At 38.8% G+C, this 14,713-nt stretch overlaps 2 protein-coding genes across 2 annotated transcripts in view; both read right to left on the bottom strand.

Annotated features, from left to right (window-relative positions):
- SPTSSB (serine palmitoyltransferase small subunit B) overlaps positions 1–14,713 on the bottom strand; it is a 221,912-nt gene that overhangs the window by 93,047 nt on the left and 114,152 nt on the right. The window lies entirely within an intron of this gene.
- The window catches only part of PPM1L (protein phosphatase, Mg2+/Mn2+ dependent 1L), an 89,029-nt gene that overhangs the window by 12,696 nt on the left and 61,620 nt on the right, over positions 1–14,713 (bottom strand). The window contains exon 2 of the mRNA XM_053459550.1: positions 13,152–13,326. Coding sequence (XP_053315525.1) covers positions 13,152–13,326 — 175 coding nt within the window. The remainder of the gene's footprint in view (positions 1–13,151; positions 13,327–14,713) is intronic.

Here is a 14,713-nt window from a genome sequence, read left to right as displayed (position 1 = left end):
CACATTTTGTTATTAGCTATATGTATGTCTTCTAGCTCTGCGTCTACTAGACAAACACCCTGACCCCTTATCATACCGCCTGCGGTAAACAATAGAACGGCTCAGTGTTAATCACCCAGCCGGACACTCCGACTAATGAAAGTTTATGGAGGAAGGGACTACTTAGAGCTGGCATAAAGAATCCGTTCAGAATCAGAATCAGTGTGGCGTTCAGGCAGGCAAAGTCACCAAAGTATCATACAACCGACAACAATAGCAGCCTCCTGGACTGGCGATAAAAAGTGCTAACCTACTGCACTCCGTACAGCATTGTACTTTATCATCAGAAAAATGATTGTATTAAATAATTAATTTTATTGTACTCCAGTTCCAAATGAATCTGCGCTCTCCCTTTAAATGTGTTTTGGGGCACATAGGTTGTTCACACAATAAACAAGGCTTCTGCTTTTTTACCCTGCTGATTTTGTTTACAACCACAAGGCGCACGTTTGCTGTGCAGCGTTACCTGTTCGTATTCTCCGTCACAAATAAAGAAGTAAAAGAAACCACAAGGCAACTGTAATTTACCTCTGAGGATGCTATCAAAGCTCTGATAAGTAAACATAGTAATAAAAAAGCAATGCCGATGGTAACAATGTAAGATGAAGCGACACTCTAGACAATGTGATTAAGAACAGTAGGTACAATGGACTACACAAGGCCATTGCATGACTGGGAAATCAATTGATTCCTCTTGAAGTAAAAAAACAAACCTGCATATCTTAGTAATCACTGCTTACACACAAATACAGTTTCTTCATCCCCTTTTCTAGCAGAGTATGTTTGTTATTATATTGGTTTAGATTTTAGAAAGACTCTTAGCTTTGACATCTACCATCCTTCACATCATTAATGCAGATCTGTGACTTGCACCAAAAAGAGTCTTATTATACTTATGCATTCCGATTTGTACAAATTTTAACAAAATTAATGCATACATATGTCTCAAAATGAAGAGGGACGTCCAACAAAATAATGCAAACGAAACAGAGAGCTCTGAATTTTTGTTTGCATTTCTTTCTCTTGCCTCTTCTTGTTCTTCTGTATCTTTCTTCTGTCTTCCTTCTTGGTCCCCTTCTCCTCGCTACCCACTCCATTAACCTGGCTCCTTGGAGCGCTTCCGCAAAAAGGCAGAGCCTCTATGGACACCCTCTACTCCGACAGGAGCAATTGGGGAGAGGCTGTCCCTGTGGGGTGCGCTGTGGCTCTGACCTTTTGCAGAAGTGCTCCAAGAGGCCAGAATAATACAGACAGTTTTTTTTGGGAGAAACAGAGGCATGGATGCGTCTGAACACTCTCTTCTCTGATTGGAGGAATAGGAGAGAGGCTCCGCTCTGCTGCAGAAGTACTATACCAAGCCAAAATATCGCGGACAGATTGGCTTTGTCCATTTGCGGAAACGCTCCAGGGGGCCTGGATAATGCAGTGGATAGTGGGGAGAAGCTTACCAAGAAAGAAGACAGGAGACAGAAGACAAAAGAAGTAAAGAACAAGAATATGCAAGACAAGAACCAGGGCTGCGGAAAGGAGACAGAGACATGGAAGTGGTTGGCAGAGAAGGTAGAGAGACTTTGAGAGAGAGTTTGAGCGAGTGTGAGAGAATTAATGAGGGTGAGTGATAACAAATTTCTTTTTTCCACAATTAAAAAAAGCTCTCAGAATTTCGTCCAAAATCAAAAGGGCAGGATTGACCAAAAATGAAACTAAAAATGTTTCTGAATTGTTTTTGATCCATTTGCACAATTCTATTTTGTATGGCTTCCAAATAAATAGCAGAAAAATAGCAAAGAAGAGAATGGACTACATAACCTTAAGGACCTTCCATCTGGAAGCATCTCTATTTCTCTTACTTTGTGCAGTATGCATGCAGAGCCCTTGTCTAATATCAGCAAGCAACAAATGTGCTCACCATTACCATACTTAAGTGGCTGAGTGGTTAAAGCAAGCACTTCAGTGTCCTGCATGGGACCTTCCGATGACCTGATTACGGTGCATCTTCTTTCAGGATCGGAGAACCACAGCAGTAATTGGAAATTTTGTTATGTATGTATACCGTTGATTAGGCTACATCATGGTGAGATACCTAATAAAACTACAGAATTTGTTATCATTTGGGCATGCATTGTCTACCCAACTATATAAAGTATATGCATGGAGCCCGAAAAAACGATGTTTGCCCAGGGTCCCACTAAAATTAAAGATGGCCTTGAGAACAGCTGTGAGCTCTGTCTATCACGTATTGTACAAGTATCTCATAAGCACTCACACAAATAGGGTTTTTAATTTTGGGGTGTTCCATATCATTGTTATTAAGATGACTGCACTACAACAGTTTGAATCCCATCACATCATCTCTTCTTGAAGACCAATAAATCATGGTGGCTTTAGAATCTATCTTGAGCAGTGGTGATCAATAGACCTGAAAACGAATAGCCTTAGCTTACACCAAGAGAGACGCTGCCTGCTCTTAATATAAATAATTAGCTGTATTAGCCATACAGATAGGAAAAGGAGTTTATTAAAAAACTAACTTGCTTGAAGGACTTCAAAACATGGTATTTTTCCAGTGAAGAAGTTGGCACATTTTTATAATTGGGTATAAAGCTTCATAAACTAGCAATGTAATGAACTATGTCTAATGCTGGCAAACAACTAATTAAAAAACCCCAGAAAGACCAAGCCAAAGAAAAACATTACCGATTAATCTGTTTGAAGCTGAACTTTTCCTGTCTGAGCAAAGTTACTGTAAAATATAATGGATTTTATTCCACACACAAAAGAAATGTCAGTACTAATGTGTCACTGATCAGTGCTAGAATATTACTCAAAGGGGAGTACATGTCGCTCCAGATCTACTTTTGTAGCGCTCAACTTTTAATGACAGCTAAAGGTTACTGAAAGTAAAACTTCTCATTTTGAAAATCCTAAAGTGACAAAGTGGGACGAGGTTCATTTGGGCTGCTTTCCATGCCATGGATCCAGCGGAGGGACACTCCAGCCATCGTTTGCACTTTAACGCGTATAATAGCTGAGGGTCACCATTGAACTAACGTTTGTTTTTCCTTGCTGGCAAATGCATGCAGGGATGTTTGTCTAGTGGACTGCTGAAATCTCAGCAGAAGGTCAAAGAGATGCAGGCAGGTGTTCCAGCTGTGAAAGAATGATCTCAACGTCTCTTCATCTAGTCTATCCATTAGCGTGCAGGTTAATGCTAAATTTATCATTAACCACCTTCTCCGTGTTTATGTCTCATTTCCGTAATCTGAATGGTTAGACCGATGTGGTTCCATACTAATTGCATCTATCCAGCTTTTAAGTTAACAGACTCACTAGAAAAGGATACACAGACTGTTGCGTTTGGCCTTTTTAAAAAAATGTCTTTTTAAATCGAGAAAACAGATAATTATAGACGAGTGATGCCTGTTATTTTTCCTCCAGTAGGCAGACTTTTGTTTTGTTCCTCGCATGAATACGCAGGGACATTCATCACGCTATTGACCATGTGCTTGTGTTGCGTTCAATGAAGCCATTAACCAATTCTGATTTGGAACAAAAATAATCTCCTGTAATAGATGAATTATTTTAATTTGCAGTTTTATGGTTTTTAATTTGTGTCTTTTTTTGTTTAATACTGAATATATAGAAGATGGTGACACAAACCTCTGTATGATGTGAGCTTTCATACATTGATACCTATTGCATATTATGTTTCTGATATACAGTATATGCCTCACTCATGGAATCATCTGACATCAATTCCCTAGATGAAATTACTTGTATGTCTACCATATTACTTCTAATATGTAATGGTATGGTGCCTTTGGCAGTTAGGACTTTGTTACAAGAATGATGAATCCTAATAAGCAAATGTCCCTCATCAACGAGAGATGTAGAAATATAGCTTTGTTTGCCAATTTGTGCTTCCTCATGCATTATAAAATTAACCAAATATAGCAAACATGGGGTCTGGGTTCCCTTACAAAATTCTATGTAGTTTTAACACAAAACAAACAAAAGAACAGTTCTTTTCTTCTCTTCATTGTCCATTTGTATTGACTTGTTAGCTACATAAAATCTACGGTATATAGCCAGATGTGTTTATTAACCAGCTTACTACATCATACTTTAAAAAGAAACACATGACTTATTTTAGCAGCATTTGTATCAAGGATATGCTGAAGTAGGAAATATACTTTTTGGGGGGAGAACTCAAAAAGTTGGACTGTTCATATCTGAGTTTCTATCTGAATAGCAGAGCCTCGAAGATCTGGATGAGGAATCATATGATATTTGGCCATTGTCAGGCAACAATTTTGCAAAGTTTTTCCCACACCTGTTAAAATCATCAGCATTGAATGGAAAGTATGGTGGAAACCAAACACCCAGGGCTATGATATGGCATTTTTTCCATCTTAATTCTGTAACGGGGGACTAGTTGGTTGCTTTTACAGTCATACTGTGTTCACAGATGGAAAACAGGTTCTCTGATCTCTGAATACGCTTTTGAAGGCCGCCATAACAAAGGCTGTTACTGAAAATTAGAAACAGTTGTCCATCTAGTCTACGCATTATCCAGCAACATAAAAAACACAAAGTTCACTGGAGACTGTTTGGCTAGAATTTTGGTGTAATATATTTGAGTTTTCCATAGTCCCAATTCAGCCAAGGCTTCTGGATCAAACATTCCTCACTGCTCCCTTCTTGGTTTTGTTAAAGTCTTTATATATTTGAATGTTTCCATTATATTATCTCAACATCCATTTCAGACTCATTTTTATTATACAAAACACTCACTGCATTTTTGAATTAGATCTATTAAAGGACAATCAAATAAAAAGGAAAGCATTCATTTTTCTAATGTATTAATGGGAAACAGAAGACAGCTCCTGAAGCTATCAAACGTTGAAAATGTCTGATAGCAATTGGCATTCTGCATACTGCTGATGTGGTCATCTGGATGGGTACACAAGCTTCAGGGTTCTCTTGAAATAGAGAGTTCTGAGTTCTGTAGGACGGACCAGGACTTTCTTGAAAAATGAAATACATCAATGTCTTTCAAGTAGCTTTAGATTATAGGTTAATACAGGGTTTGAACTCGGTCAACACTGATCCTTACTGCATGTTTCTCATAATCTCTTTCTATCAGCACGTGGCTTTCCCCTTAGCACTGATGGTTAATGTGCTGATGAACTTTATTGCCTATTGGTGTTCTATTGTAATGTATTAATACATATTAATAAATGTGCTGCTTTAATACATATAACCATGCCAACATGATGTTGTTCACAAATATTATTATGGAGCGATGACATTTATGGATATCTGAGATTAAGGTCTCAACAAAAATATGGCAGGGAAATAAACCCTGATGGATTCTAGCTGTTAGATACTTGGTTTAAAATAGGAATGGATTCAGATCCAAGTTCATTTGTGGACCTTACCGTAACCGGTCGCAAAGTGAAATCCCATCAGTCACAGTATAAATGTGACATTAGGTAATTGCTTAACTGGGGCAACATGCACATAAGCAGTGTGTAATTGCAGACACAGGGAGGGAATTGATAAAATAAAAAAAATAATTAGTAATGAAAACATTAAGGATATGTTTGTCATGGTGAGAGGTGGCAAATATGTTTAATCGGAAACAGAATATTTAACTGGGGTGAAGGATATATTTCGGTTATTCTAGAAGGCTTTATGTACTGAAAAAATAATATGAGGGAACACAAATCCAAGATCCAGTACTAAAATTTTCATTAGGAAACATATCATTAGACAAATATATATTGGAAAGTAAACTTTTAGCATCAACTGTGATTATTTATTTCATTGACATAGGTTGGTGATCTGAAGGAGGGATATTAAACGTAGTAACAGATTCTTTCAAAGTATCTTCTCCTTCATGTTTCCACATCCTCTTTCTTCTCTGGTGATCTGCTGCGTTATCCTGGCCTCCTGGAGCACTTCTCCATCAGGGTGGAGTCTCAGCACGCACCATAAACACCTGATTGGAGGAAAAGGGGAGAGGTTGTCCCTGTGGTACACGCTGTGGCTCCGCCCTGACAGGGAAGACTTTCAAGACTTATTAATAGTTCTATTTCTTCCTATGTTGTATTTTTCCCTATTTTATAATTCATAAAATCAAGCCCAATGAAGAATTTTGAAAATACAAACCATATCTAAAATGAGGATATGGTTTAGTTCAATAGTCCTGAGGACAGACAAATTACCGGTAATAATATTCCATTCCGTTATTGGAAAGGCCACAACGATTATAGAATTGCACCAATCACTAAAAAATACACATTCATATACAGGACTCCAAACATTTTTTTCCACCACCTGTTTGGGTGCTTTAGATTTCTATGCTTGTTCTTATAAACATCTGCGCTCTTGTATTGGAAAACCATACAGGGGACATATATCTATATCTATATCTATATGTATATATATATATATATATATATATATATTCCAGAATGTTAATCTTCTTCTGGTGAAGCCATGTTTTGGTAGGTTTGGATGTGTGCTTTGGGTCGTTGTCGTGTTGAAAGGTGAACTTCCTCTTCATCTTCAGCTTCCTAACAGATGCCTGAAGGTTTTGTGCCAAAATTGCCTGGTATTTGGAACTGTTCATAATTTCCTCCATCCTGACTAAGGCCCCGGTTCCAGCTGAAGAAAAAAAACAGCCCCAAAGCATGATACTGCCACTACCTTGCTTCACTGTGGGTATGGTGTTCTTTCGGTGATGTGCAGTGTTGTTTTTGCGCCAAACATACCTTTTGGAATTATGGCCAAAAAGTTTAAGCTTGGTTTCATCAGACCTTAACACATTTCCCCACATGCTTTTGGGGGACTTGATGATTGTTTTTGCAAACTTCAGCCGGGCTTGGATGTTTTTGTTTGTAAGAAAAGGCTTCTGTCTTGCCACCCTACCCCATAGCCCATTCATATGAAGAATACAGGAGATTGTTGTCACATGTAGCACACGCCAGTACTTGCCAGAAACTCCTGCAGTTCCTTTAATGTTGCAGTAGGCCTCTTCTAAGCCTCCCTGACCAGTTTTCTTCTTGTCTTTTAATCAATTTTGGAGGAATGCCCAGTTCTTGGTAATGTCTCCGTTGTTCCATATTGTCTCCACTTGATGATGACTGTCTTCACTGTGTTCCATGGTATATCTAATGTTTTGGAAATTCTTTTGTACCCTTCTCATGACCGATATCTTTCAAAAAGGAGATCCCTCTGATGCTTTGGAAGCTCTCTGCAGACCATGGCTTTTGCTCTGAGATGCAACTAAGCAAATGTCAGGTAAATCCTACTAGAACAGCTGAACTTTATTTGTGATTAATCAGAGTCACTTTAAATGATGGCAGGCGTGTAATGACTTCTATTTAACATGAGTTTAAATGTGATTGGTTAATTCTCAACACAGCCACAGCCCCAGTTATAAGAGGGTGTGCACACTTATGCAACCAGGTTATTGCGAGTTTCTTTTTTTGTTCCCCCCCTCAAAGATTTCAGTTTGTTTGCAATTGAATTGTTCTCCTTATAGGTCACACTAAAGGTGGAAAAAGTTCTGACATGATTTATCTTTGTCTCGTTCTTTAACATCACAAGAACCTGGCATTTTAACAGGGGTGTGTGGGCTTTTTATATCCACTGTAGCTATTATCTTAGTGCTACAGAATCTGCGGCAAATTATAAATAATAATGTAATATAATCTCACTTGAATTGCAATTCTGTGGATTCCACAAATAGTCAAACAACATAACATTGATGCTACGTTCATTTAAACAAATGCAATAGCAAGTACAAATATTACATCTCCAGTTGTAGCGAAAACAAATTCTTTCAATTTCGTCTTTACTTCTACTAAAATGAATTTGATGAAAAATTGTTTTATTGTTTGTTGAGCATTGGAACCTTGATTTCTTTTTAATTAGTATGTACTCTTTTTCAACAGATAGAAACATGTATGCTTTATCCTAAGAATGCCTCTCCTTGTGAGCTGAACGTTGAGGCCCCAACGTCATTAACAGAGTGAAACCATTGTTATAGCTATGGCCCTTTTCGGGAAACCTTTAATCTAAGTATAGAAGGCAATGGAAAATGTATCTCTATACTTTAGCTATTAAAAGATGGCCAGTTATATATTTTCCACAATTATTACTCAAATTTGTGTTAAAAAAAATAAATCTTCTGGTCATTTTTGAGATATACACACGCATTCTATCTATCCCTCCATCAATTCTACGAAAACTCCAAAAAGGGCTGTTAGAGTATTTGAAATAAAAATAGATGAAAATCAGCCTGGAAAGTGTTTTGGGTGACATTTTATCGTCTCTTTACTAAGAATTTCCATATGTCAGTTTCAAGCGCGTCCAGAGATTTTTTTTTTTTAACGCGTACAAGGAGATGGAAGGACTTGTAGATCTGTGTTCCAATGGATTCCTATCTCACTAACTGCTATCAGCTGTATGGGGCTTTGCAAAAATCAATCCCATATAAACTGTATTTCATTTTCTATCAATAACCACATAATTGTACTAGGCCTTTTTGATTGGGTAATCCATTAGAAAGCAAATATGAAAAAGCGCTGAATTTCACACAATATAGTTCAGGAACTAATAACATTTTGCTCAAGCAAAACACATTACTGAAAATGAAACGCAGCTTATCAGCAAGTGTTTGTTTTTTCTCGAACAAAGACTTTCTCCATTCTGGAAAAACACGAGAGGCTTACATTTAAAACATTCTTCTTACTTAATATTAAAATTCAAATATAAACTCGAATGTGTTATATAATCAAGTAACTCATAATTCTTCCTTGACTGGTACAAGTTATTAAAAAAACTAACATATAGAGTAATTGCAAATAAGCGTTGAATGTGCATACCTAAGGCTGTGATGGTTTTGCAAACTTAATTTTGGGGCAGGCTTGGAGGTCGTCCACTAGGGGCCTTGGGCAAATCCGGGCAAGTTTTACGGTTCCGCTCCGGAACTGTTGCAGGTTCAAAGACAGCGTTATGTAAACCAAATTGTAATTTGAGCAAACTAACTTACTTTATTCTACCTTGAGTAGATTGGTAGATTCAGGTTAATATCTTGACATAATAGCTCTTTCAATGTTATTGAATTTTATTATTGGGTCAGATCAGCCTATAGCACATAAAACTCCAATGTTATTCCCATGTAGACCCGGGTTATAATTACAGATTTTTTTTCAATACAAAAAATATTCCCTGACATCCCACAGCTGGCAGTTCAAAGCTCTACGGATTGCTTGTGTCTGATTATAATTCCTGAATAATGTAGCTTACTTTTCTGACAGCTCAATATCAATAATCTTACAATACATTCCAATACTTTCACATAAATTGTCTGATATTATTTCCATTCGTAAAAATATGCTGAGAAATCTAAACACAGAATCCCAGAACCGTAAAAATGATTTTCTAAAAAAAAAAAAACATACTTGCACTTACAGTAATATTAGCAAAATAGCATTTTACCTTTCAACTTCTCTATCAAATAAAAAGATTTGAATCACAGGGCAATTATCTGCCTTGGTTTTTCACTACTTTAAAGTGACCAAATCACCATCCTTTGCTGCAAACACATTCATGGAAAGAACAGGCTGCTGCAAAAATTGAAGAGTTGCGAAATATACTGTATGTGTTTAAGGCTGCACAAATAACTGAGGTCAAGAAGTCCTCAATTTGCTGTGACTCCTTAAAAAATAAAAATGCCAAAAGTGACTCACGGGCAAACAAAAGACACTTAATTTGTTTATTCCTGTTTATTTCAAAGTATTCTTTTGAATCCTAACATTGGCCTTATCTGAAGTTACAAGTAAATGGACCAAAAACAATTTGGACATTCATTTTCACAGAACAAATTTGCCCTTCCATTTGGAAACAAAATGTGTTGTCACACACTACCTCATGCTCTCTCACACTCATTCATTAACTCTCTCTCATTCATTCTCTCATTTGCCCTCTCCACTGACCACTTGTGTTTGTCTCCTGCAGTCGGTGGAGACGCTCTTCCCTTTTGCAGAAGTGCTCTGAGAGGCCTTATTAAGGGCGCGGACAAAGAAAGAAGACAGAAGAAAAAATATAGAAGACAGAAGAACAAGAAGAGGCAAGAGAAGAAGCGCAGCTGCGGAAAAGGAGACAGGAAAAGGAAGTGGTCGACGGAGGAGGTTGGGGGGACATTGAGAGAGTGTGTGAGAGAGTGTCAGTAAGAGTTAGTGAGGGTGAAAGTGCAACAAAATGCAAACAAAAATTCAGAGCTCTCTGCTTCATTTTTGTTTGTTTAGTCGGGGGCCCCTCCCTCGTCAGAAATTCGTATGAATTAATGAAATTGGCAAATTTTGTTAAAAGTTAAATTCGTACAAACACAAATGCACAAGTCTAGTTACAAGTGTACGTTGTGGTCTGCACCGAGCTACAGATGTGAGAACTAGGGTGCAGACCCTATCTGGACTGTAACATGTATGAACAAATAGTTATCATGCAGCATCTTCAAGCTTTATTGTACAGACAGACAACATCAGTGGGTCCTATCACTAACACAAGTAAATAATAATTATAATAATAATTATACATTGACTAAGAAGTACAATACTTGTGATCATGAGTTTATTTTAAATTAAAAGACACATTGCTGTTATAACTTCATGAAGAATTTGTGTTTCGTTATTCTCACATCCTTTTCGTAGGACCCCATACACCTATGAGGGCCCTAAGCAACTGCTTAATCTTCTATGGTGACATTATCTCTATAATTGAAGCCTATTTTTAATATAGAAGTTGGGGTCTTCACTTGAGACCCCGTGTGAGTTTACTCAACATACCAGCAATTCCCAGAGAGATCACCAAAGAACAGAATTCACACAAGAAATATGAAGACAGCTTTTCTGTTTGGCATCTATAAGTACCTTAATGTAGTTAAAAGATTAACACCTAAGGCAATTTTATATTTGGACTGCATACTTGTCACTGCTCGTGGAACCAAGACGGCATTATTAAAGGGGCTTGGAATTAAGTGAAAGGGGTCCTAGAGAGGCTCAGTGAAACACAGTCCAAGGGGAGCTCATGTTTCTTTTTTGCATGGTGAACGAGGGATGAGACAGGTTGGCAGTACTGACACTGAATAATTGCAAAGCATTAAGCAGGGAAAACATCTGGCATCTGCAATGATTTGTAAAGGGGACACATTTTGTTCTTGTAATCAGATATAGATTAGGAAACAGGAACACAGCATTTAGTGTGCTTGTACTAAACAACAAATGACTTGATTGAAGTGATATACATGCAATTCACTGGCAGGTTTTAATCACCTGAGGCAATGAATCCTGATATTGTATAGATAATAGCTGTTTTCATATCCCACGGCAGAAAGGTAATTGTGGGAGCATGCTACATGCATGAGCACATAGATTTGTGCTTTTGACACAACTATAGTCTTTTGCAACCATTTGGTTTTGACTGAGTACCCTAGAGTATACCATAATTTCAGTAGGCAATTAAGAAAATGTAAAATAGTTAACACGGTGGTAACCACTAGAAAAGTAGAAAAGTGTATTATTGCCATATTACTTCACTTCTAAAATAAACATTGCAAGCTGAACCTCCCAAACTTAATACGAGGGTGGGAATGAGACCTGAATGAAGTATGGTATAGCTGCTCGTACCTGGGAACTCTCTGAGCGACTTTGTGATGGCTAGGTGACTGGGTTAGAGCGTTTTACGCCCTTACCTCCGTCTCTGGAGGGGGATGAAGTCCTGGCAGCACTGCATCCATCACGCTCATGGGCGCATATATATTTACACCCCGCAGCACTCCTGGGGACAGGGAGAATCAGCAACAATACTGCACCGTGCCCATTGCAAGTACTGGCATTGGCCTTTTTCAAGATGGCGCTGTCTCCCTCAAGTAAACTCAGGCCGTCCCATCAAGGGGGTCGAGCTTCTGTAATCACCATGCTGAGCAGTATAAAAGCATCTCTGAGAGGTTGTCTTTGGGAAATAGATGTATGAGTGTTGCCAGCATTTCTGCAGAGCTTGAAGGGGTGACCTCCAGGTCACCTTCCCTTTCCCTTTCCCTGAATAGGGGAGCAGCATTTAATCTGCAGCATGCGTCACGCCTGTAAATCCGCGCACCATACCTCACATCCTCCAGTTTATCAAGGGAGACGGTGCTGGAAGCTGATCTCCCCACTGCCCCGCCCACTGTACCTCCCACCACCAGTATGCTGAGGGGGCGGCGCCGGATTTGCATACGCCCCACCGTTGCAGAGAGGATCGGGAACAGGCTGCGGCCATACGGTACGCGCCTGATAGTGGGCGTTCTGACATTGCGGGAAACACCCCATTTGAAGGAGAAATAGGCAGGGAGTGGGGCTTGTCAAGACCCCACTCCCGTGACCCGGAGGATTCGGGCGTTGATCCGGAGAACCGGTGCCTCTCCCGAGAGATTTCCCGGGTAAGCCCATCACGATATATGGGTAAAAGAAAAGAAAGTAAAATGGAGGCTCCAGAGAGAGTTCACAAAGGCATTAGAAACCATAGGTTTGACCTTGATTTCAAGGACTAGTTATCTTGGCTATGTTGCTAGATTCAGGAACGCTTTCCCCAACCCTATACCAGGTGAACTTGTCTAAGCATCCAGAATGCATTCTGGGTCCTTGTTGTCATTTGCATTGTAAGTTCTGCGAGTGAGAATAAGGTACATTTAAAAATATACACGCAAACGGCTCCAAATGAAACATATCTCTTGATCCATTGCCAATTCCCAGCATGATGTATAGGTCATATATCCAGTCCCATTAAACAGAATAATGTTATTTCAAATAGAATTGCATCCTTTAGTTTGGTCCTTTGTGTTCTACATTACTTTGTCAGTGTCTAAAATAACACAAGGCTTAAAAAAATAGCATAGATTTTGTAAAGCACCTTACATAAACCATAACCATACATGTGCGGAATACATCCATCATTGTGATAAGCATGTGGTGGTCACTGCAGGGGGAAAAGTAATTGCAGGGCTTGTTGGTGATTTTAAGACTTTAATACACAGCTACTGGAGGAGAAAGGATGCCACATACCTGCTTCATCATAAGACACGGTGAGCTTCTCGAGCAATTCACGGTCTATTGCCAGGATCTGCTGTTCAAGGATTGTCTGGTAGGAAAGCACACTGTTTTCTTTGTCCTTTTCAAAATCTTGAAGATGCTGTTTCAACACTTCGGGAAGATGAATTTTCACGTATTCGGCCGCAGACTGCACAACAAATAAACAAGGGCAATCATTTGTCTAATCAAGGACTTGCTGTGGTTTTCAAAAGTCTCTAGCTATTATGGTGAAAGCCCGGAGCTTACTGCCCAACAAAACACTGCAAAGCCTTCCCGAAGATTTCAATGCAATCTCAGGACTACAATCCCTTACACGCTGCAGGGTTCACAACAGAAAAAATATATATAGATATTGTTATAAAGCCTCTTAGCGTCTGCTGCTGCATATGAAGCGGGCTTTAATACACAAAACCAATACTAGTCCATCACTCCTTAACGACTCAAGTGTCACTAAATAAAAAAAATAATTTGGGCTTCCAAAGGAGTCCTGAGAATTAAGAAACAATGAACTCTATTAAGAAAATCGCAGTGTTTAAATGTATGGAGCAACACAATTTTTAACTTAATAAGCCAATATGATACACACACACACACACTAAAAGGAGAGCTGTGGGTTTTTCTTACTCCACTGTCCATTATGGAGGGCAAACAACAGTGGCAAGTTTCTCCAGCAAGAAGAGCTGAGCTGGCCCTGTATAATGCATTATTCAATGGGTGAGGAGACTTTGATTTACCTATCTATGAACTCTCCTAGTTTTGAATACCTGTTTCCCAGCCCTCATCAACCATGTTCTGCCTACTCTTCATCCACTTTTCCTTGATCCCTGCCTCCCATGTAAGTCCCTGGGGCTAGCCCCAATCCCCGGTTCTCAGGTATGCAGGTTGAGCTATACATTATACAGGGCCAGCCAAGCATTCCCTGCAGCAGAAGCTCACTTATGTTAGTCCTCTATAGTAGATAGTGTAGATGAAGCCACAACTCTTGTGCAAACTCTCTCGACAACTTTCCCTGTACTGAACCCCATTGTGTTCTGCTTTGCGTAAAAAAGTAAGTGCACACTGTGCTAGAAAGATTACTGGCGGATTTATGAAATACATTTGGCTGGTGAGTAAAATGCATACAGACCTCACAAAGTATGATCTGTATCCCCTATAATATACGCTGTTCTACAGATATAAATAAATACATTGTATCCTTGATCCCAACACACAAAGAGCACTTTTATCTATTCTGCAAAAAGGTGAAGCTTTACGTTTTTGGGATAGAGTAGTCATTGAAGTTTGACGACAGTAGAATATATTTGGTCATTTTACAAAAACAGGACCATCTAAAGGTTATTTTTTCTTTCAAATACATATTTATGTTTACAACTCCATTGAACCTTTTCTAGCGACAGCAACCTGTTAACTTGCTTTATATAAAACATATCCTTTATGTTCAGCAAATTGTAGAAATGACGCATTTGTTCGCAGTTTTAGACCTGACCTGTAACATGAAAATGTGTGTAAAAGGTTCCTGCTACGATCTCTAGTCC

The sequence above is a fragment of the Spea bombifrons genome, chromosome 3 (assembly GCF_027358695.1).
Source record: "Spea bombifrons isolate aSpeBom1 chromosome 3, aSpeBom1.2.pri, whole genome shotgun sequence".
Taxonomy (NCBI): Eukaryota; Metazoa; Chordata; class Amphibia; order Anura; family Pelobatidae; genus Spea; species Spea bombifrons.
This window is presented reverse-complemented; position numbering and strand designations above follow the sequence as displayed.